This window comes from Lipotes vexillifer, unplaced genomic scaffold (assembly GCF_000442215.2).
Source record: "Lipotes vexillifer unplaced genomic scaffold, Lipotes_vexillifer_v1.1 scaffold860, whole genome shotgun sequence".
NCBI classification, from domain to species: domain Eukaryota; kingdom Metazoa; phylum Chordata; class Mammalia; order Artiodactyla; family Lipotidae; genus Lipotes; species Lipotes vexillifer.
Genome location: NW_006789568.1, coordinates 1,445,338 through 1,470,512, shown reverse-complemented (window position 1 = coordinate 1,470,512; position 25,175 = coordinate 1,445,338). Strand labels below are relative to the sequence as shown.

Below are 25,175 nucleotides of genomic sequence, written 5' to 3'. Positions count from 1 at the left end.
GGGGGGGGGGGGGGGGGGTCCACCATACACGGCCTGTGTAACCTGGACGGCTAACCTCCCTAACCTCCACTTCCCACCCCTCAGGGGGAGGATTAAATGAGACACATTACGTAAAGCTCTCATCTCAGGGCCCGGCATGTTGTTAAGCATTCCGTAAGTATTAGTAATTATTATTATAAAAACCTTAAGGTGACAAGAGTCTGGTGTCATTAGAATATTGAAGAATATGCTAGAACACAGAACATGAAGGGGGGAAAGAGCAAATGCAGCCAGTGCCCTGGAGATGCTCACTCAGCACTTGCTGGGCACCTGCAGCATTCCAGGCATTGTGCTAGGGGCTGGGACACAGATACTGTCCCAGCCCTTGGGCCTAGGGAGTCAGGAGATAAACACATACTCACGCCCCTACCTCCCCATGAGAATTTTCTTAGTCACAAACTGGCTCTTTGCTTCGGCATTTATTTACTGAGTTCCCACAGCAATGTTCTCAGCACTTTGGGCAATGGATCCCTCAGAGGATCTGAGGAAAGTGGTTTTCCACGCATTCCTTCACACACTCTACCCACAAAACCTCCCCCATTCTACTGCAAGGAGTTCATGGGTCATGAAGCCTAAGGTGGAGCCTGCCTCACAGGACACACAGCAAAGTACTGGCGTTTCTGAGGAGGCGAACGGTCGCACAGGCCACGTAAGAGTTAGGTCTGATGAGCCTGACAGTTGGAGAACACACCAGGAGAAAGCCGAGAGGCGTGAAGGCTTCCCTCAGCTTCGAGAGCGGAACACTGAAGATCTGACGGTTTCCTAGAATACTGACGACGCAGAAGATGGCGACCAGCTAACTGGTCTTTCATCTGCACTGAAGACTAATTAATGAGAGGAAACAGACTGAGATGAAACCAGAGGGCTGTTAGAACTAAGGAAGAATTTCCCAACATGACAGATGCACTAAACAATTCAGTTCAAGTTGATTTAAAAAGTACACCACCATCTCACTTATCTAAAACTCAACCACATACTCAATCTTGAGTATCCGATACATGGGGCAGAACCAGGAAACAACCAACAGACCAAGCCTTGGGGGCCAACACAGGTGCCGGAGCCAGGAGTCGAGTGTGACTCACAGGGAAGTCCCCCCTTCGCTCCCCACTCAGACCCTTTCCTCTTCTTGATGGACAATTCTGACTACTAGACTCGGCTTCCTGGCTGATTCCATACCCCCATGGCACCTCATGCTCACAGCCAGGCTGAGAGGGTGCTACTGGTGTCTCCTGGACAGCAGTAGAGAAGTGACAACGGGCCCTGACTGTAAAGGTGGACACAAAGACAGTTGGGCCAGGGAGGGCCTCAGTAAAGTCGAGTGAAAGCACACAGCACCGTGGGAGTATTTAGAGCAGAGGCAAAGCCTCAGAGCACAGTAGAGCCTAAGGAAAATGCTTTTGTATCACCATATAAACATTGTGAATAATCCTAAATTATTAAAAAGGGCGACATGATGTCCAGCGGACACCATTAAAGCAAAAAATACGTTCATACATTAAAACAAGAGCCATTTCTTCTGTGAAGTTCCAGAGAGTTCACACACGAAGGTGTTTAGAGAAGATCACAGCCGGCCCACCACTGAGGGAGACACCATCGAGAGGACACCCAAGAGAGGAATGCTGCCCGGCGAGCGCAGTGCTGCTGCCCGGCGAGCGCAGGGCCCTGCTTCTGAGCGCTCCCCACAGCCCTTCAGTTCCAGGGTGATGGGAGCGAGGTCCTCATCGACCCCAGGAAACGAGCCACGTCCTCTGCCACACCGGCCCACTCCTGGGCTTGGGAGGCAGACACTGTGTCTCACTCATCCTCAACCTTGGAGCCTGGCCCAGCAGCCCCTGGCACGTCCTTGGGTCGTGGGGTCATGTGGGGCTGGCCGGGGGCAGCTTGCAGTCAGTGGCGGGCTGTGTGTTCTGCATCTCAGCTAGGCTTTGCTGGGTTGGGTTTTCAGAGCAGCTGCATAAGTGGGTCACTTGCTTTTTGCTTGACTCAACGGGCATGAGCTGGGCACCTGCTCTGGTCACTCTGTGAGGTCTCTGCCCACCTGAGTGTCCACCTTTGGAGAAGTGTGCTCAGAAGGGAGAGTAATCGTGTTCAATTCCTCTTCAATAAATAAAGTGATTTATATCTAAGTGATTTATATCCACTGATGGCCTTTGTCATCAAGCACAGCAACCCTCTCAGGCTCTGGAGGCTTCCTGCCCAAGCACCAAGAAAAAGCCACAATGCCCCAGAGAGCTGGGGAGTGGCAGTGAGGACAGATCAGAAACACTTCCCCACAGAGAGCACAGCCAAAAGCGAGAGAGCCAAGCACGTTCTGGTTACCTGCCAGGCAGCTGCAGGAGGTGCCAGCCATGGGCACCTTTCTTCAGGCTTAGAGCCAGCATGCAATCCTGTGGCCCATTTCCTGCATGGGCTAACCTCCCTCAGAGTATCTCAGGCCTCTGTGGCCTGGGCCTGGGCTCTGACTTCCAGCTACCCAAGAGAGGGTGCTTACGGCAGAGGCATTTGCTACTTTAAGATTCTGAAGATGCCCTAGAGGCTGGTGCAGCCCACCGGCAGGCAGCACTTGCCAGGAACTGAGTGGACCTGCTCATCAAATGGGACTGGCCTGAATACCACCAGCTTCTAGCACTCCTCAAGGTCTTGGAAAGGGACAGCCCTCCTTGGGTTTAAAAACTAAACAGCTGAGCCATCAACTTAGAAAGGTTAGCCTCAGGGGCCAAAGAGCAGTCTTTCCACTGGGATGGGAATCTGTGGCTGGACAAATACCCAGAGTGGCAGAAAAGACATAGATCGTGCCAGGGAATTCTGAAAAACGTACATATATGGCAGAGAGAGAGAGGTACAGAGAAAACAAAAATGCTAATTTTCCCCATCCTCTCTCACTGGTCAAATCATGTCACCATATGCTCAAAGAGCATTTGGAAAAAAACAACTGAAGGATTCCAAGTCACACTGGATTGCTGCAGCCCTAGGAGGTTCCTAGAATGGACAGAATTGCAGTCCATCGCAAAAAGATGAGTAAAGGGAACGGCAAAGCTGCACAAAGGAAATTTAACAAGAAGGAAAAAATGCTGTTTGCTTAATGTAGCCCTGTGTTAAATCAACCAAGGGAACTCTCTTTTATAAGGTCTTTGAGAGTTGCAAAGTATTCAGTTTCGAGAGTTCCTGGTGGCCTAGAATTCTCTGTCTTGGGTCATCCTTGGGTAGTTATTTGGGCTGAAGGAAGGGACACTCTCACATCATGGCTCGGGCCCTGGAAGCCCCTGCCAGCCCCGGGCCTGTTTGGGTTTGGGTCTCTACTCTTCTTGCACTCTTCCTTCCTCTCTCCAAACCTCAGCAGAGAAAGACTCTGTGTGTCTGCATAATCCTCAAATTGGGACAGCTTGAGGGCTTAAAAACACACAGTCCCACCCAACAACCCAAGCAGCCTGACCAGAAGGAAAGCCCTGAATCCTCACCGCCCACCTCCTTGGCATCAGAGAAAAGCCCAAATGGCAGTAGAGGCCAGGGAAGGCGCTGTACCTAGCCTGATGGGTGGCTCAGCCCGGTGGCTGAGGAGAGCTGCAGGCGCAGCTGCACAGGCAGGCAGGGAGGGCTCCTTTCAGCATGAGACTTGGCTGCCCCAGTTTGCTTCCATGTCAATGGAAATCAGAGAAAGGCGGATGTGCAGACGACAGTGCTATAAGGAGGTATGGGGAAGGGAAAAGGAAAAGGTGTTCAGCGTACTTGTGAAGCAGCTTAGCAACTCTCCTCTTGGAAGCCTGTGACAAATGCGGTATTTTTTTGTGACCTTGGGGCTTACACATTCAATATTCTACCAGGGAATCGGGGAGTAGTAAGAACAGCCTGGGCTTTGGCTCTGACACCACCTGTTACAATCCCTGCTCAGCTGTATCAGCCACGCGATCCGTCTGTGAAACGGACAAGGCAAAGTCTTCCTCGCAAGGTTAAAATAAGGAGTCACAGTCTTGTGATATTCCATCTGCCTACCTCTTAACATACAAAAACCACCACTGCCACATTTCAAACTTAAAAGTACCTTCGAATTGAAAGATCAACTTGGGGAAAAGTAAAATCAAATGTATACATACAAAAGGGGATTTTAGTGTAAGTTTTCATAATTTACAAGTGAGGTTGTGGTAAAAACCCTTTTCTCTGAGATCAAGAACAAGACATGGATGCCTGCTATTGTCACTTCCATTGAATACTGTATAGCACTATGGGGCTAGAAAAAGACACAAATGGTGTTGATACTGGAAAGGAACAAGTAAAACTGGGTACAGAGAAAATCAGAAAAAATCTACAGATGAATTATTTGAATTTAATAAATTAAGCAAGGTCACTGGGCACAGGGTCAATAAAAATAAACTGTCTTTCCATACATCAGCAACAAAGAGACAAGGAAATTTATAAATACCATTTTAAACAGTATCACAAATATTAAATACCTAGGAGTAAATCTAATGAGAGATAATCAAGAAGACCACTGCATAAAAATTTATGAAACGTCACTGAAAAAAATTAAAGAAGACCTAAATAAAGAGTGGGATATACCATGTTTGTGGAGCAGAAGACAATCATAAAAGGGTTAATTTTTTCCCAACTTGATTTCAGTGTAAATCCCAGCAAGTCTGTGTGCATGTGTGTGGCAACTGACAATCTGATTCTAAAATTTACATGGAAATGGAAAGGGCCAAGAATAGGCTAGGTGCCCTTTACTGAGGAGCAGCAAGGTGGAAAAGTCTAACTCTACCGAATATCAAGACTTACAGTAAAGGTACAATGATTAAGACAGTGTGGTACTCGCACAAGAAGAGACATGCAGATCACTGAAACAGAACAGAGTGGAGATACAGATCGGTGAGGATATAGACCCTTCATTTTGACAAAGGTGGCCCTGTGGAGCAGTAGGAATGACGCTGGGTCGATTAGATGTCCATACGGAAAACAAATGAAACTTGCTGTACTATATTCAAAAATCATTTCTGAGTAGATTATGGTCTAAAATAGAAAAGGTAAAACAATAGAGCTTCTACGAGATAATGTAGGAACATTTTGGTGGCTAATTGCCTGTGTCCACCGGACAGGCCACAGAGGGCCCAGATTAAACATTATTTCTGAGTGTGTCTATGAGCACTTGCATTGGATAAAGTAGACTCTGCCCTCCCCAGCGTGGGAGGCCTGAACAGAGCCAAAGGGTGAGGAGGGAGCTCTTCCTCTCACTGCTTTGCCCTCTCGTCTTATCTTCTCCCCGCAGACTGGGAGTTACCACTGACTTTCCTGGTTCTCCAGCTTACCAGACAGCAGATCACGGGACTTCTCAGCCTCCATAATCACGTGAGCCAATCCCTCATAATAAATCTCCTTTTATATGTATACAAATATAAAGATATAGATATATATCCTACTGGTTCTGTTTCTCGGCGAACTCTAATACCAAACATGTCTTCATGATGTTTATATAGTTTTCTTAAATGGGATATAAGAAGAATTAACCATAAAGAAGAAACCCGATACACTGAACTACACTGAAATGAAGAACTTCTGTTCATTTAAACACCACCAAAGAGAGTAAAAAGGCAAGCTACTGAGTCGAAGAAGATACCTGCAACATGTATAACCAACAAAGGACTCACACCCAGAAGAGAGTGAACTATAAGTCAACAAGAAAAACGGAAAACCTAGAAGAATAATGGGCACAAAATTTGAAAACGCATTCTACTGAATGGCCAATAAATATATGAAATCTCATATGTTGCTGGCAGGAGTGTTCAACTGGTACAACCACTTAGGAAAATCATTTGGCAGTATCCACTAAAGTGGGTATTTTCTCTGAGTTAGTAGTTTCACTCCTAGGTATACACTCAAAAGAGATATGTGCCTGTGTGCACCAAAAGACACATATAAGCAGAATTATTTATAACAACCTCAAAATTGGAAACAGCTCAAATGTTGACTGAATTAATGCAGGTTGGATAAATTACACTGTATCCATACAAAGGAAGACTTACAGCAATCAAAATGAATGAATTAGAACTATATGCAGCAACAACGGTGAATTCTCACAAACATAACGCTGAAAGAAGAAAGTCAGACACAAAAGAGAAGACACTGAATGATTCCGTTTATGTGAAGTTCAAAGCCAGGCAAAACTAATCTGTAGTGTCAGCAGTAATGACGGTGGGTTCCTTCCTGGAGGAGAGAGGGGTATGCGGGAAGCTCCTGGGGTGCCGAAATGTTCTATTTCTTGATCTGGGTGATAGTTACATGGGTGTGTTTGTTTGCTAATACTCTTTGAACTAGATGCACATGACTTGTGCACTTTTCTCTATGCATGTCATAGTTCAAAAATAAGTTTCACAAAGTGAGTTTATGTAAGAATCTATTTTCCAGTGTGTGGACTATGGAAGAAAATAGTGGAGTGGATATTAAGTCACACTACGCGCTGAGACATGGACCAGTGTGCATGATGTGTCTGCATCTGGCCCCTGTCCAGTATAATCTCCCCATTGCCGCTGGCTTCCACATTTCCTCACTCTGATCAGTTCTGCCCTTAGAATGCCGGCAGGAGCCGAGGGGCTAGCAATTTCTATCAGGGGCTGAGCACCCTGGCCCGGCAGCATAGGAAACTGCTGATGAGACAATTCAGTGCTTTACAGCATGACTTCAGGCTCCACCCGCCCCCAACCGCCCCCCACCATTCTCCCAAGATGTATGGAAAGGGTGCTGACTCAACACAGCTGAGTAAGAGCTTCCCTGCCGTGGCCACCTGTGGGCTGCATTACATTTGTGGGAGACTGGGTGACTGTAACCCAATGGTAATGTAAGCTACACAGAAGGCAGTCTCGCTGACCCCCACCATCCCCCAAAGTGTAAGGGAAAGGGTGCTGACTCAACACAGCTGAGTAAGAGCTTCCCTGCCGTGGCCACCTGTGGGCTGCATTACATTTGTGGGAGACTGGGTGACTGTAACCCAATGGTAATGTAAGCTACACAGAAGGCAGTCTCGCTGACCCAGGCCTTGCTGTCCTCCCTGCCCAGGACCCACAGGCAAGTTCAGCATCACTCTGTGTAGCTGTTCCAGGCCCCACCCCTGCCGTGTATCACATGGCTGAGGCAGTATCCCAGGGAGAAGCCTGCTGGCTCTACCTCTGGTTTACAGCTTGAGCTGGGTGGGCCAGGGCACCACTAGGGGAACTGGCCTCCCTCTCTATAAGTGGGAGTGTTCATACTACCCCCCTTCCCTTCCTATAGGGAAAACTCAGGTCAAATGAAACACTGCATTTTGGCACCCAGGATATCATTACTGTTGCTGCATGGAGTGAGATGGTGGGAGGCAACAGGAGCCCCCCCACCATCTCTCTGCACGGTGTGGAAGTGGAGAAGCACATCCCTCACTGATCACCATCTTTTTTTTTTTTTTTTTAAACATCTTTACTCCAGTATAATTGCTTTACAATGGTGTGTTAGTTTCTGCTGTATAACAAAGTGACACCTTCCTGAGTTTTAATCTCATTTAGATATCTAGTGCTGCGGAGCGCAGGCTCCGGACGCGCAGGCTCAGCGGCCATGGCTCACGGGCCCAGCCGCTCCGCGGCACGTGGGATCCTCCTGGACCGGGGCACGAACCCGTGTCCCCTGCATCGGCAGGCGGACTCCCAACCACTGCGCCACCAGGGAAGCCCACCGATCACCATCTTGATTCCAGCAGCTTAAGCAGGAGTCATGCCTGCGTCACACCAAAGCCCGACACTAAAGGCTGCGGTGGAAAACAGTGAGCTCCCACCTGCACCGCAAGCGGCCGACTCTAAGACGCCCACTGCAGCTGCCGGCTTGCTCCCATGAGGTCACTTCTGGCACCTTTCTCTGGCTGAGTTGCCTCCAATTTCCCCAAAACCCCTCCTCCTCCCCCTTGATTTCCAGCTCTCCTTTCTCCTAACCAAGGGCTTCACCAGGAACAAGGAAGGCATTCTTCATTCTAACCTGGCAGTGTCAGCGGGAGGTCTGGAGGCTCTCAGGTAACACCACTCCTTAGCCTGAGGAACTGGCATCAGGTCCAAGGTGCAGGCAGGCACAGAGTGTCATTTCCAAAGTACTGGGAACACTGGGAAGTGTTAGTGTTGGTTTGAAGTTGTCAGGGCTGCTGGGAAATATTCCATCTGCTTATTTAGGTGAAGGAAGAGGACAAGAACCAAGCAGAGGAGGAAACGAATTAAATGCAGGGCTTTTTCCAGGAGCCCTGCTCTTTCTCCTGCCCGAGGGTGGTGGCCATGAAAAGGCGCCTCTCAGCTCTCCTGCCACAGGAGCATAAACTGCCTGGTGGCCCAGCCGCAGCCCCTGACCCACCACTGCATTGACACCAAGGCCACACTTCCCGAGGGCTGCTCCCAGCCGGTGACTAAGCACTCGAAGGACCTGCAGGATGTGAGGCTCCTCCAGCAGGTGACTTTGGTTTCAGGACTTCCCATCAGTCTGGCTGAACCTTCTTAAAACTGGGCTGCAGCCCAAGACTCTTCCTACCCAGTCCTCCTCCTACGCCCTCCTCCGCAGGGGCCGAGCTTGTGTCAAGATCTGAAGACTCTCTTCCTGCCTTCTCCTCTTCTCTTCCCTTCTAATCCTGTCCTGGCATCTGCTTCTCAGCAGACCTGATGTGTTAACACAGTGGTACTGGAGTGGGTCTGAGAGAGAGGCAAAGAGATGGAGTTTGGGGCCTGGCTCGCTTACTACCCAGTGGGCAGAGACAACACTCTTCTGAGTCGAATGTGGGACATGAAGAATCCCTGGCATAAAGTAGTGGCCCAGCTGCTCAAAGACTCACCAGTGGTGACCTGGGAAAAAGCCTTTGCTCGACCGTGTCGATTCAAGCATTTGAGAGCCCGGGAGGTGCAGCGTCTACCAGGACCATGAAGCGAGGCACACGGTGCCCAGCAGGGAGACGGTGACAGGCTGAGGTCCCTCAACCAGCAGCTGCAGGCTAAGCCGGAGAGCCAGAGGGCCTCTTACAGAGGCAGCTTACAGAAAGGTGGCCCACACTCCCTGCGGAAGGCTAGTGACATCCTGTGCTGCAAGACATGCAGGGGGCCCACCCTGCATCCCCCACCTCATTTCTGGGGCGTCAAGGCCCGTAACTAGGTTTAAATGCCAGGGAAATGGGGCTGGGGATGTGCTGGGCCTGATAAGGCAGAAAGAGATTATATACCAAGAGTGGGAAGGGTGAGCTAGCAGGATTTGAGGGCCTTCATCAAAGGGGCCAGGAGATGAGATGAGCAAGGATTCACTGATTTGGGCGAATTTTCTTGGGATGTGGGATTCAGCACCCTTTCAAAGACCCTAGGGGACGGGGCAAACTCGCTGCTGGAGTGGTCCTTAGAGGCCTGCAGACAGTGACAGCTAAGGCTGAGCAAAGTGGAAGGGTGTGAGCTGCCCTGGCAGACAGCTGGGGAAGGAAGAAAGAGGCTGAGGGAAGGGGCCTGCTGGGTCCAGAAGACCTAGCGGAGGCCTATGGACTGTGGGAGGGCCCACAGGACACCCCCTTCACCAGGCTCATCAGAAGTGTGCTGGTGAGAGGAACACCAGCATTGCTAAGGAGATTGGTAGTGGCTCTTCTTTGCAGGCCACCAAGGACAGCAGAAGAGGCAGTCACAGAGCTGGGCTCATTAACGCCTATGGGGGTGATGGAACCCAAGGTAGCTCAGGCCAGGGGTAACACAACAAGCGTCCCTCTGAACTACAAGTGATGCTACTGCCAGGATTCTTCCCGCTGCGTATCCAGGGGTCAGCAGATGAGAGGAGGAGTCGCATCATGGTGGGGAGGGACTCTCCTGGTGCTCCCTTGCTCCCGACTGTGAACAGACACATGGACATATGTGTCAACCCTGTCCTGAGAAGGATATGACAACCAAGGGCTCAGAACCTCCCAACGAAGTCTTGAGCCACACCACCAGCTAAGCTGCCAAGACCCGCTGAGGTGCTGGCTGAAGGTGAGAAGAATTCTGAATGGGCAGCAGAGGTGGTAGTCTGTCCCATTAACACGTCCTTTCTAAGCTCTTCCTCGGGAACAGAGGCCACGGGAGCCACAGAGAAGTTGCTCCCCACACGAGCGGAGAAATGGATCTGTGCAGGGCAAGGGGTGGGCTGTGGCTGCCCACGAGAAGCCCCGTCCAGGCAAATGGCCCTGGGCCTCTGGATCCCTGTGCCCAGGGGTGACTGGGCACGGCAGGGGTCCTGAGGCAGGCCGGCCCCTGTGGGACCTGAGAACAGCACCGCGGGCTGACGCTCTGCCTGCCCAGCCCCCTTTCCCCGTCCCTCCCCTTCACAGGGGCAGGCCAGAATGGGCTTTGGAATCTGCTAGAACTAGAGGAAAATTCAGGCTCTGCTCTTGACCATGGTGTGACCTAGGGCAGGCTAACCTCTCTGACTCTCAGCCTTGTTTTGTTTTTATTTTATTTAATCCGTAAAACTGTGAAAATAATATAACCTCCTTGACTATTTTTTTAAAACCTGTAAAACTATAAAAATAAGACCTGTCTTGAATGGTTTTGAAACTAGAAATAACTTGGGTAAGCCCCTAGCCCAGTGCTGGTGAGTTGTGGGCATCCAGGAGGTGGTAGCTCCTATCACTATTATGCTACCTGGATCAGAAACTCTACAGGTCGTGAACAAAGTGTAGCCTTGCAATTATACTCAGCTTCTGCAAGTTTTCTTGGCCTATTTAATGCTCTTTATCATTATTACTATGCCCTCCTATCAGGCAAAAAATGGTAGGTAGTGATGTAAATAACTGCAATTACTACTATATTTACAGAATTAAATCAAATGTTTGCAGTCTCTTCCTTCTACGTGTTAGTTCTTCAGAATGCATAAACCAGCCAAGGAAACCGTTTTCCCTCATGTCACGTATAATTTAATCCTCATGATAATCCCACAAAAAATGAAAAGACAAAGGTTGGAAAGACAAAGGCTGCGTAGCCAGGTTCCCTCTCTAAAAGGATTCAATTCGGTCCCCCAACCCCTGGGCTAGGCACTAGGGGTACTGAAATAATAAACAAAACAAGGCCTTGACCTTAGAAGGACTCAGCGTAGAGGAAGCAAGAGACAAGTAAACCAGTGCCTGAAGGGCACTGCGATGAGCGCTGATGCAGACGCGGACGCGGCAGGTGTGGCAGAGGACGGCGGAGAAGGCACTCATGCCTCAGCCTTTCGTGATGGTTGTCAGGGGTTGGAATGGCTTCCCAGAAGAAGTAATACTTGGCTGAGAGTGGAAGGAGAAGCAGAGATTACCCAGATGGCTGTGAGCGGGCGGTGGGAAACAGTGGTGTTCTAGAAACGGGGCATGGCATGGTCACACAGAGACACCTTGCATGCGGCAGACTCAAGACGGTCTGGCAGGATGGAATGTGGGGTACGCTGGAGCAGGTAAGCGTCTAATCACAGAGCTGTCTTCTGGTGACGGGTGCCCAGTCCCTTCCGCCAGCCTATGAGCCCCTGAGGGCCACGTGAGCGTTTATTCAGCTCTGCAGCCTCAGTGACTAGTTCTGTACTGGTACCCGGTGGAAACTCTCTGTGTGCTTGTCGAATGAATGAGTAATCAGACTCACATTTTCAGAAGTTTATTTAGACTTCTGGTTCTGACAAGGTGATAAACTGAACTGATGTGAACCTCTTTCCCAACACAAACACATAGAAAAGATGGACAAGATACGCCAAAAGCATAATCTATGACTGAGCATTAAAGAAAGAAGGGAAAACTCCCAGCTACTTGAAATGAAGAGGAAACTAAGTCAAAGCCATAATCATCACCATAGCAAAGGAGGGCCGGGGGTATGAGACCTTGATACCGTTATAGGAGTTAAGGTTTTCATGCCCACAGGAGGGAGAAGACCTGGCCGGGAACTGGAACTGAGAGCCCTGCAGAAAGCCAGGATCCAGGAAGGGCTGCTGGTCTTTGAACAGGGAGCAGGAAGACCTTTCTTACAGCCCAGAGGAATGTCTCTATATGGCGCGGAGGGGAGGCGCTCCTTTGTGGGATGGGATCCCAAGCCTGTACCGCATGTGTGTGTCGAGGCTGAATGCACACTACCCGGGTTCTGGGAATCCTAAGCCAAGAGGTTAACACCAAACTGGCAAAAGACCTACGGAACTCCCAGGATCATGGCAGAATGATGGCAAAAGCAATGAAAGAATGCATCCACAACCGGGGGCATATGGGACTCTCACAGTAAACACAACCCCTGCTTAAGACAATCTCCTGATAAAAAAGAACAAACCGTGTGAAAAAATGAACCACCATAAAGGCAAGTCAATAGAGACTACACGTGGGAGAACTGGTACCCTTAGCACTAGAAATAAGCGAACAATCAGAAGAAAAAGGCTATGAAATAAGTGTAATCAAAATAACTGGAAGAGATGAAAGGAATAGAAATCATAGTGAAAAACTAGGACAGGAAAAAAAGAGCAGTAAAAAAAAATAATGGGCGGATTTTAAAAAGCTCCCAAGAGAACTTCTAAAAATTAAAACTAAACACCCAAATCAGGAAGGGGTATCCAAGAGCAGATTATAAACAGCTATAAGGAGACCAGTAAACCGACAGACATTTTTGAGGACGTGCCCCACAATGCAGCACTGGCAGAAAAGGAGGAGGAAAAAGAGAAAGAATAAGATGGTAGGTTTCTAACAGGAGCTCCAAAAGAACAGATTAGGGAGAATAAAACAGAAAATAGATAATTTCGAAATGGGAAGAACTACACTGAGTCCTAAGCTATACAGATGAATCTACTCTTAGACGTAATGTAGTAAAATGGCAGAACATCGAAGACAAAAATAACGTCGCAAAAGCAACCAGAATGAAAAGGCATGTAAAGCTCCCTCAGGGTGCAGAGTGGACGGGCTGGAGGTGAAAGAGCTAAAGGCAGGGAGGGCATTTTGCACAGGAGCTCGTCCGTCCTGGCGGTGAGGAGGAGGACGGTGGGGAGTACTGTGGACAAAGCTGTTTGTCTGTGCAGGGTGCCACCATCCACGGAGTTGCTCCCAAGTCAGAAGCAGTCACTGGCCTCAGCACTGCTCCCACGGCTCTCAACTCTTACCGCTGAAGCGCTCCCTGGAGGGTGCTGCAGTGCCTTCTTCTATTTACACAAACTCCTTGAGGTCACAGACCAGGCCCCATTTATCTCTGTCTCCCTAGTGCCTCGCACAATACCTTGTATGGAGTAGGGGCTTAATAAATGTTGAACTGAATTCTCATGAATCACTTGTTCACACTTTTAGGCCTGTTCTTTGCTCTCTGAAGAGACCTCCAAGCCCTAACTGGAAACACATGACTTTCAATCAGTTCTGGATTCACTGGATTTAACCTGCGTATTAAAGGCAGGTGAAGTTTCTGCGACAGAGAAAAGGAAGGTGGTCCCCAGGTCTGTGGGTTGCAACTGGCAGTACCTGTCAGGGCGGTGGGGAGGCCGGAGCCTCACACCTCTTAGATGCAGATTTGAACAGTGTTTGGGAGGCTGGCAGAATAATTCACGGAGAAGAGCTTTACTAATCTAAGCTGAGGCACAATAGGTGCCTCAGCTTCTCTCCGCTAATGACCTCAGAGCTTTAAGAATGCCCTCCAGGGTCTAAGTCCCACCAGAGATGGACAAGCCCCAGCGCCTGTCCTCCCTGGAGCACAGAGGCTAAACGAGCTTCTTGATGGAGAAGAACGGGATGACACAGAGTCACGGATTGGGGCTACCCGGATATTCCAGGAAAGGAAGCTGACACGAGAGACCAGGAAGTATAAAAGCGGAGTGCCTACTCTCAGGACTACTCCATTTAATAGGAAAAGGCCACTGGGGAGAACTACCGAGCGCCACAGTACTCACTCAGAAAAACTTCTTTGCTGATGGACTGAATGTGGCAGGGATAAAAACGAAAATGACTACAAATTATACTGCAGAGAATACCCAGATAAAAGCGGTGGTTTCAATTATTAAATGGACCAAACTAATATTCAGCTAATTTCTTTTATATGCGGAAGCTCATCTCTCTGCTGCCGTTGCCTTCATGTTACTTGGCTGAGACAACATGGGCCCCTTAGGGCCTGGGGTGGAATCTCCCCATTTCCTCAACACCAATGTTGAGATTCAGGTAGTCGAGGGAACTGTCCCTAAAAGTAAACAGAGGAACACAGGGCAGAGCCTGGGAGAGAGGAGAAAGTCACAGGCAAGCTCATGGGGTTCTCCATGCTTGACTTCACAGTTCACAGTGGGGAGAGGACAGAGCGCTCACAGCTGAGGGCTGTCAGAGGAGCGTGCACCAGCCTCTTCCCCACTCAAAACTCTGCCAGCTGCAGCCACGGTGCAGGGATGCAGCCCTGCTGGCACTGGGAAAACAGAAGCGAAGTCATGAGGATTTTTCTGAGACGATTTTTCAGGAGAGGCAGTCAACGTTTACTGTGGGCACTCTACGTGCTAGGCCGGCGACAATGTCTTCCCATTCAATCCCCATGACAATCATGCCAGAAAAGTTATCATTAGTCCCTTTGTTCTTAACAGATGAAGAAACCTGAGGCTCGGGGAGGTTAGAAAACTTGTCCACGGGTTGAGAATGAACCCCAAGACTGCCTCTAGCAAGAGAGAATGGTAGGGAGGGACCAATGAGGCATCTGATAGTCATACTTTCCGAGATCATGGCTCCTACCCAGTTTCCCACACAAAGGCTTCCTTTTACAGGTCTTTGGTCCAAAGCTTATCAATACTTACAGCTCCTACATTCTCTCCTACATTGTTTATTCTGATAATAGGCTAGGAGTTGGGAATTAGGCCAAGAAACAGAGCTAGGCTGTTTTCTCCGATTGGTTTCAAAGACAACGTAAGTTGTTGTCACCGGACCTCTGAACTGCTCAGACAGGAACTTAAAGCTGGTGCCCTTCTCCCACTGAACAAAAACTCTGCCAACCTTATTTCCAAAGAGCAGAGAGTCAGGCCAGAATTGGAGTATGTAAACGCCCCTGAGCCTGACACCACTGTGTTTCTGCGGCCACAATCTGTCGCGTGAGGGGCTGCCATCCACGGCCATCCAGCAAGCATCAGGGAGCTCAGGGCAGCGCTGACAAGGAGGGCTTATCGCTTACAATTCTCTCACTCCCTAACAATGCTTGCCGCTGCCACCAAGGGACTAGCTCACCTGTCCCCGTCAGTCCTGACCCCAGAGAAGTCTAGCCCCACTTCTCTACTGAACTAAGCATTATCAGAAGCTGAGATTGTATCTCTGACACAATGGCCTAGAAATCCTGTGACTGTCTTCCAGAAACAGTGCCATCCAAGAGGAGAAATGATGGTGTTAAAGGATGCTTGGTCAACCTTTTCTGAATGATTAACTTGGTGGGAATTTAGGGTACACAATAGCTGACGATAGCATCCTCCTAAAGATAAATTACAAAGAGGAATAATGCACTGAAAGTAATCTGAATGGAAATTTGGTGACAAAGGCACACAGTAACCCATCTTCCACCCATAACAGAGCATGAGCTCTTGAAGAAGACGCGAGTTTCTCTTCTGGAAGGTAATGTATGATTCCACTGGCCTGTGCCTGTTTGATCCTTCCACTGGATACAATTAAACAGTTGGATATTTAAACAATTAGTCCTTGAGTCCAGGTTGGGACTATTCTTGTCATCGATGAGGTTTCCCAAAGTAGCAACTTGGGACATCAATTGCCTTTCATCTATTTTCTTCCCTGAATTGATGTGATAATGCTGACGCCGCCTCACACAGCTGTGGCAAGTGACCTTGAACAAGTTACGCACGTTCCCTAGGCCTCAGCTTCTGCAAGTACAACAATAATAAAAGAAGACTCTTCAGGCTACCATGAGAGCTAAGCGGGATGAGAGACGTAGTGTCCCTGTGCCTAACACACAGTAGGAGCCCAAGGGGAGCTGCCCTCATCATTCATCACTGTCCTTGTCATCATCAGGGCACACACCCTTTACCTCACTCAGCACCACTTTCACTGGCCCACAGACAAAAATACACAGTCAAGGAGGCAGTCTGTGATGAAGAGAAGAGGTGTATAAAACTATGCCAGGCGCCATCTTTCTAATAAGGCCACCAACTTAGACCTCTGTAAGTACCCAGAAATACCCCAACTCTAAAATTCCCAAGGTAAGGGGGCGGCGAGGGATAAATTGGGAGATTGGGATTGACATATACACATTACTATATATAAAATAGTTAACTAATAAGGACCTGCTGTATAGCACAGGGAACTCTACTCAATACTCTGTAATGACCTCTATGGGAAAAGAATCTAAAAAAGGAGTGAATATATGTATATGTGTAACTGATTCACTTTACTGTGCACCTGAAAATAACACAACACTGTAAGTCAACTATACTCCAATAAAAAATATTTTAAAAACTTAAAAAGCTTTTTTAAAGAAAGAAAGAAAGAAAGAAAGAAAAATTCACAAGGTGGAGTATCACAACAAACCTATAAACATAGTTTAGTCAGACCGAATGACAACAAAAGCCAGTCACACAGTGAACCCGATTAGCAAGCGCATGATTGGAGAGGAAGTGGGTAGGGGGGTATCTAGTAGAGCCGGAGCCTGGAAAGGAGGGCTTGCTTTGAAATAGACTTCTAATACATTACACCTGCTCCTACACAAGTATTCCAAGTCCTATATTGAAGGGCAAAAGAGATTTTACAGGAGAAACATTTTTGTGCCAGCTATTTTCTAGTACAGTCACAAAAAGTGTGATTCCCTCCCTGACAATCCCTTTGTCGGGGAAGCCCGGTGTAAGGAAGGCTATGGGTGCTACCTCTGCAGGACATGGGGAGCTGACACTCTTTCCCACAGAGTGACTTACTTGTTGCTGTCACGGTACTCATAGATGTGACATCCTTGAGGCAATCCTGTCTCGTGGTCCAGAGTAAAAGCAAGCTTTATCTGAATAAGGAGAGAAGAGAAAAACAAGTAAGTTTCAGGTAGCATGCTCTATTCATTCTGACAGCTGAAATGAAAAACAACAACAACAACAAGACAAGCGACATCACACTCCCTCAAGGTGATGTGCTGTGGAGAACCCGGGTCTGCCCCCTCTGGGAAGAGCCCGCACCTTTCGGGGACACTGTTGTCAAGGGGACTGTTACCAGGACTTGGCTTCTTCAGTTAGCACGCAACCAATTTTTTTAAATTAAGCACCTACTTTGTGCCAGACACTGAGCTAGCTGATGGGGAAAGAACAGTGAACAGTAAGCAGAGAGGATCTTATGGTCTAGTAGAGGAGACAGACATCAATCACATAATTATGCTGATGAATGGAAAAACTTTTTTTATATACATGAAACTTTGAAATAGGTTCTCTACAGAAGGAAAAAACCTCCCATGTTTCTACAGAAGTAAATAACCTGACCTAGACTGGGAAAGTGGGAAGGAGGGGTTACCTAGACTGTGGAAAGGATGGATGGGGAGAGAAGAGGGTCCTCCTCAGCAGAGAACATAACATGTGTAGAGCGCTCGGTGCAGGAGCTGCAGGAACTGAAGGATGTATATGGGGAAATGGTGGGCAATGATGCTGGAGAGGAAGGCCAGGGCAGGGTATGCAGGACCTTCTCAGCCATGTTAGAGTTTCTGGCCTTTACCTTACTAGCAAAGGGAAGCCTCTGACATGTTTTAAGGAAGGGGTGTGTGACATGACCAGAGTTAAGTTTTCGCAGGATCCCTCCGGCTACTGCGCAGAGAAAAGATCGTAGAGGAGAGAGCAGAAGTAGGGGCCCCGCGGGAGGCTACCGAGTAGTGCAGGTGAGCAGTGATGGGGGCTGGGACGAGAGGGCAGTTGGGCAAGATGGAGAGAAATGGACAATTTGAGATCTCAAGTAAATTTTTAGAAGTAGAATCGGCAGAATATGCTGATGGATTTGGTGTTGGGGAGTGGTGAGGACAGAAAAGAAGAAATCAAGGATGGTTCAAGTTTTTGATTTAAACAACCAGGCAGGTGGTGGTTTCATTGCTGAGTGAGAAGACTGAAAGCGGAGATGGGTAGAGAGTCCAAAGTCTGGTTTTGGACATGTTAACATTTTTTTGGCTGTGCCACAAGGCATGTGGGATCTTCCCTGACCAGGGATCGAACCCGTGCCCCCTGCAACCCTGTAATGGGAGCAGAGAGTCTTAATCACTGGACCGCCAGGGAAGTCCTGGACATGTTAATTTTGAGGCACTCATTAGCTTTTTCTGATTAGGGAAGATCAGGAACAAGGAATCTGGTAATAAACTCTGGATTCTGTCTCACTCCTAGGTTCTTCATGACATTTTTTTTTCTTAAATTCCATATATATGTGTTAGCATACGGTACTTAAGACACAGACCTACCAGAGAATGGACTTGAGGATATGGGGAGGGGGAAGGGTAAGCTGTGACAAAGCAAGAGAGAGGCATGGACATATATACACTACCAAACGTAAGGTAGATAGCTAGTGGGAAGCAGCGGCTTAGCACAGGGAGATCAGCTTGGTGCTTTGTGACCGCCTGGAGGGCTGGGATAGGGAGGGTGGGAGGGAGGGAGACGCAAGAGGGAAGAGATCTGGGAACATATGTATATGTATAACTGATTCACTTTGTTATAAAGCAGAAACTAACACACCACTGTAAAGCAATTATACTCCAGTAAAGATGTAAAAAAACAAAAAACAAACTCTGGATTCTGAGGGGAGTGCTCGGGTGTTGCTGGGAAGCCCGAGCTCAGTGAGTTGTGTGTGTCTTGCTAGAGCCCAGTTGGCTATGGCAGCTCTAACATTTCCAAATGCAGGGCCATTTACTAGATTTACAAATTCACTGGGTTTAAAAATCACCAGGGAAGGAATTCCCTGGCGGTCCAGTGGTTAGGACTTGGTGCTTTCACTGTGGTGGCCTGGGTTCAATCCCTGGTTGGGGAACTACGATCCTTCAAGCTGCACCGCGAGGCCAAACAAACAAACAAATAATAAGTTAAATTAAATTAAAAAATTAAAATCACCAGGGAAGTTTTAACTAAAATTAACTGCACATTAGGAGGATACATTGTTATAACTTTTTTTTTTTTTTTAACTGCAAGGCTGTTGACACAACTAATGATCTGCATCATTAGATGTTGGATGATTATTCTCTTCCTTAGAGGGAAACGAGCTTGTAGGAATGGCCTGTCCTCTCACTGACCCAGATGAAAATACAAAAACAGAAACAAGCCCTCCTTTACCATCATGGACCCAGGAACTTCAAGTCAAAGGCATGTTTTCCCCACAGAGCACTGCTTGGATCTTCCAAGCCCTCTTTCAGTAAAACAGAAAACAATTATTTTAAAATATCTGTTAATTACAACCCTTTTTTCTTTACTTCCCTCTTTGTAGTTAAGGTAAGGCCTATATTCATTTAGTCTAGTTCAGACCACACTGCTTAGAAATTTTCAAATCTTTCAATTCAGTGATTCAAGTTATGAATTTATGGCTTAGGAAAATTATTATAAACGTAGGAGGAAAAGTGGGTTTTTTTTTTTTTCAAAACTGTTTACCTCAGTATTATTTACTGGAAAGACTCTAAAAAACCAACAATAGCAAAATAAACCATGCTGCAGTCACATGCAGAATAGCATGCAGCCGTTAAACTGTTTATAAAGAAGTTTTGTTAACCTGGGAAAATACCTGGATTAGATGAGAAGCAGCAGGATGTGCACTCAATTAGATAGAAAAAAACTACATTAAAAGAAGAACAAAGAATGCATAGAAGACTGGAAGGAACGATAGCAAAATGGCAACAGTGGTTGCTTTACTTTCTTTGCATTTTCCAGTCTTTATGAGAAGCATGATGAGATATAAGCTGTTGTCCTTAGTCATGAAGGAATTATGGGAAGCTTCATTCCTGGGCGATTCTCAAGGTCAAGAAACTATATGTACACCAATTCAACAATAAGGTGAGTAAGCAGAGGTGGTGATGGAGATGGGGAGAGAGGAAATGGGGACAGAAGAGGCCTCATATTTATTGAAAGCCTACCAAGTAAAGGCTTTCCTTTATCCTGACCACAACCATTTGGTTTTCTGTTTGTTTTATTTTTATTTTTATTTTTTTATGTTTCTGGGTTTTCTTGGGGCCGTGCCGCACAGCTTGTGGGACCTTAGTTCCCCGGCCAGGGGTCGAATCCGGGCCCTCGGCACTGAAAGCACGGGGTCCTAACTACTGGACCGCCAGAGAAGTCCCCCGTGACCACAGCCACGTGAATTCGGTATTACTATTTCCTTTTCACAGGTGAGGAACTTGAGTTGGAAAAAGGTGAAGTAATTTGTTCAAACCACAATTAGAACTGGAATTTCAACCAGAACCTGTGTTCTTGCCACCTTACCAGAATTTTGGACTTGGCGATGGCCTGGAGATAATAAAGTCTGCAAGAGGGAGAGGAGACAAAGACAATGTCTAAGGATCTTTGCCTTGGAGAGCCAGGTAGATGCTTCCCGTGATAAGGAGGAATGGCAGGGCCGGGAGTGCTGATTTTTTTTTGTTTTTTTTGCGGTATGTGGGCCTCTCACTGTTGTGGCCTCTCCCGTTGCGGAGCACAGGCTCCGGAGGCACAGGCTCAGCGGCCACGGCTCACGGGACCAGCCGCTCCGCAGCATGTGGGATCTTCCCGGAAGAATAGGTTTGAGGGATCAAGGGAGTAGAGGTATAATACTGGCAACAGATGGATCAGGGACTCTATGGGGAAACAGGCAGGAAATACAAATGGAAGGGACTGACTGGAAGAAAAGAGAAGAGTCTGGGTGAAAGATGTCTTGTATGGAGCTAATATTCTTTGAGTACGTCCTCTGTCCTAGGCACCTTTCACGCGTGACTTTATTTAATCCTCCCAACAACCCTGCGAGGTTGGCTCCTATCCTTACACTGCAGAGTAGTTTAAGTAAATTAGCAAGTAAGTGGCAGGACTGAAGTGTGGTCCATGTTGCTAACCACTGGCCTATACTGGGCTCTGAGGTGTCCATGAGGTCAAGGAGAGGGTTTGTGGGAGTCACTGGGTGAGGAAGTGGGGGGCACTGGAGGCTGTGGTCAGAAAGTAGGCCATGTCTGATCTTGAAGATGGAACAGTCAATCACAAGATCCAAGGAAAAGTCGAGAAATGGAGAGTCAGAGGTTGGGGTGGGGCATGGGGTCCTCCATGAGAGGTCTGATATTCATTCAGGAGGATGAGATGCTGTTGCCTAGATAAACCAGTCCACAAAGCATGTCCCTGCAGGTGTGTAGGTATGTGTGGGTGTGGGAGTAGGTGCCTACTATGTGCACGGTTCAATACACGAATGAATCGGTCCAGCTGGTCCCCAAAGCAGACGTAAGTGCATGTCTAGCAGTCATTTCCTCCTTCCTAATGGTATTCTAGTTTCATTCAGCTATACACCCTCCCACCGCAGGCCAGGGGATTCAAGGGTAAGCAGATCCAATCTCCGGGGCTGGGCCTGGCCGTTCTAAGGTAACCTCACGCACCTTTCAGTAACTGATCGGGAACCCAAGCCAGCCAGTGCACGGCATTTCCTGGCCCTAGGCACTGCTTCAGGAATGGTTATGTGATCCAACGGAGGCCAGTGTTTGCTGGGTGCTTCCGGGCACGGGGGCCAGAACTGCTGCAACTTGCTCGCTACCAGCCTGAGAATGAAGCCAACTCACAAAGGAAGCAGACTCAAAAGACCCAGAGAAAAGCAGAGCCAGGGCCTCGATGGAGCTGTGCCCGCTCTCTGCCGGCCTTCCGGGCCTCGGCCGCTCTTTGTAATTGCTCATTATTTCTCTCAAGGACACCGACACACTCCACTGCCCTGGCTCTGCTCTCTCTAATCCACTCTCCATAACACAGCTGAGCCATCCTTCTAAACACAAGTCTGATGACACTTCCATCTGTAAGGACCTTGATGGCTTCCTGTTGTCTATATGTCGGAAATATATTCATGAATTAAACACGGTCCAGGCCCTCTGGGGGTTGGCTGTCCACATGAACAAATGTGGACTGTGACCAAGGGATTGGTGGGGTGGCAAGTGCCGAGGAGGGTATGCCAACCCGGGAGGGCCCCAGGGCAGAGGACGGGCATCTTGAAGGAGAAACACGAGTCTGCCAGGCAGGGAAGAGCGCCCCGGCGTCGTCCTGCTGCAAAGCTCCATGCGTTCCTTCTACAACTGCACAGCTCACTGCATGAGGCTGGACCAAGCCGTGCATTCTCCTACCTCTGGGCCCCTCCTTGTGCCACGACTGCTTCCAGGGGAGTCCTTCCTGTCTGTCCCAGCAAGATCCCACACATCCTTTGAGATTCTCTCTGTAAAAGTGGACCTTCTATTATTCCCTCCTCTGGTAACTGGAGGCAGGGCCGCTCTCCCCAGTGAGTCCGAGGGTTCGGGATGGGTAGCTTCACCAGGTACCCTGGGCACTCAGTGCCCTTATCTCTGTCCACAGCAGGTGCCCAAAGCATGTCGCTGAGCTGAATTGCAGAGTAGAGATTTGGAGCATCTCGTTGACCTGTTAGCGACTAACTGCTCCAGTCATTTAATTTACAGACACAGGGACTTCCCTGGTGGCACAGTGGTCAAGAATCGCCTGCCAAAGCAGGGGACACGGGTTCGAGCCCTGGTCCGGGAAGATCCCACATGCCGCGGAGCAACTAAGCCCATGTGCCACAACTACTGAGCCTGTGCTCTAGAGCCCGCGAGCCACTACTGACCCCACGTGCCACAACTACTGAAGCCCGCGCGCCTAGAGCCCATGCTCCGCAACAAGAGAAGCCACTGCAATGAGAAGCCCGCGCACCGCAACGAAGAGGAGCCCCCACTTGCCGCAACTAGAGAAAGACCGCGTGCAGCACTGAAGACGCAACGTAGCCAGAAATAAATAATTAAAAAAAAAATTTTACAGACACAGAATCACGTTCCCCTGCAAGCTCCTAAAGTCACCCAATTTCATCCGAGTTTGTAATTACTCTCACTTCTGTAGAGAGATTCTGCCGCACGTGTGCCACCCCTCAGTCGCTGTGCCACCAGACTACAAGCAGTGGCTCAAATCCTCTCCGTGCCAAGAGGCTCCCATCTTGCCAGTGCCTATGAAGAGGCACTCGGTCCTTCACTCAACAGTATTTACTGAATATGCCCCATGAGCCAAGCGTGGCAAGGAAACAGGCAGGCCTACAGGCTGCCATCTGTGCCAGTGCTGGCTCTAATCAAGGCCTACAGGGGTCCATCCACAGAGTGGCTCAGCTTGGAACGTTGGCCTGCAAGGATGACAGCTACTCAGAGACTTCATGAGGTCCAGCTTTCCATTTCCAGAGGCAGCTGCCATGTCAAGCAGAAGAGCCCGCTATGAGTCAACCTCTTCCCTGGGAGGACAGTTTCCAACCGTACAACATCCCTGGTACTGGGTAAGGAGGGAAGGCGGCAAAGGGCCCACGAGGCAGTAACAAGGCTGCTCTGTCGGCCTCTTGCAGCAGAGGAAGCAGGCCTTTAAATGGGTCTAGTTAGAGACACGCCTTTCCTCTGGACAAAGGACAAGCCGATCTCTCTCAAGCAGGAAAGAGAAGAGCCTTCTGCTTTCAGGGGCTCAGGCCAGATCACAGAGGAGGGTAGGCCCTGGGCAGCTGGAGTGTGAGACTCCTTCTGGGGGCCCTCCTGCCTCAGGGAAACCGGCACCGTGGGCGAGCTGACGGAGCCTGGGTGAGTGGAAGGGGCTGCAGTCCTTCCCCACGGGCTGTGGGAACGTGGGGGTAGAGGCCCTACGGGGGTTGGGACTGCAAAAGGTCCTCCTGCAGCCCCTCCGGGTCTAGGGTGGGAGGGGGAGGCAAGGGAGGCCACAGGGCCATCCTCCCAGCTGGTGACAACAGGTGAGCGGTAAGAACGACCGGTTCAGGACTAACGAAGGCTTCCTCAGGGTTCTCAGACGTTGCTTGAGGAAGAGCCTTTAGGTGAACCTAAGGGGAAGAATGAACACCCCAGGCTAAGCAGCAGAGGGGTCCATGGAGTCACATAATGTAACCATTAAAGGAAGCATGACCTTACTCTGTACACCAGCCCAGTGAAGCCAGTGGGCCAGATTACATTCATAAGAATAACTGAAAAAGAGTAATGGGACGGGACAGGAAAGGTGGCTGAGGGGTGGCTTGCTAGATGTTCCCCTGGGCTAATGAGCAAATTGGTCTTTAATCTGCTCACGTGCACAGCTGGCTTTCCCAAACAGCCACATTCCTGGAGAACATACACACAGGCCACTTGGTACTAAACTCCATCAGCTAAGTAATACCAGCTCAGAGCCTTTGGTGCTTTTGAAAACGCTGGCCTGACTTTGGTAGGGTAAGAGATGTGTTAAGAAGTTTAGCAATTAATTGCCTGTCTCGTCCACAACAGCTCCAAGATGACCTCTGGCAGGCAACCGGCTCTCTTTCTGGCCATGGCCTGGACGGCACTTGCAGGCCGGGCATAAGAGAGTGGTTCCCCTCTCTGCAGGCTGCTCCGTGACCGAACAGGGGCAACCTCCACGACCCAGCACCGAGTTCCTCTCACAGGGGAGTAATGAGAGAGGTAGCTGGTGAAAGCAGAGTGCTGGTTCTGTGGCCAGCATTGCTCTAGTTCAAAGCAACATGGGTTCTCTGGGAGGCCAGTGAGCTTGCTTCAATCTGCTAGCTATTAGGACCAAGGTTCAAATGCAGGTCAAGGACCAGACTGGGAAGCCTCCAGCCTCTGCATGGCCGACTCTTCCCCTCACAATCCACTGGTCTTGCAGGGTGTCCAACTCTTCCTTAAGCTGAAAGTGGCAAATCCCATCATAGTTCAAACATCTGAGGTGTGCCATTTATGGCATACTTAAAAAGAAGAGAAAAGTTACCTCTACCTGAGCCTTGGTTTTGCAACTGAAAAATCTTATTAGAAGGAAATCTTCACATTCTCTGAGGTGATCTTTAGTTTCTCTTCCTTAGTTTTCGTTGTTTGGTTTGGATTTCCTAAGCATTATTTTTTTTCCCATCTCCTCTCTGCTTTCTTTTATAAGACAAAGATGCTGTGGACTTGGCTTTCGCTTGGTTCACAGTGACTCTACGGCAATGTATTAAGTTTCTTTCTCCTAAGTCCACTGAAGTCTTTTTGGACTTGGAGAAAGCTTTTTAAGAAAGAACTTGCTCA

At 48.7% G+C, this 25,175-nt stretch overlaps 1 protein-coding gene across 1 annotated transcript in view; it reads right to left on the bottom strand.

Moving 5' to 3' along the window:
* DIS3L2 (DIS3 like 3'-5' exoribonuclease 2) overlaps positions 1 to 25,175 on the bottom strand; it is a 382,925-nt gene that overhangs the window by 22,768 nt on the left and 334,982 nt on the right. The window contains exon 14 of the mRNA XM_007462755.1: positions 16,885 to 16,964. Coding sequence (XP_007462817.1) covers positions 16,885 to 16,964 — 80 coding nt within the window. The remainder of the gene's footprint in view (positions 1 to 16,884; positions 16,965 to 25,175) is intronic.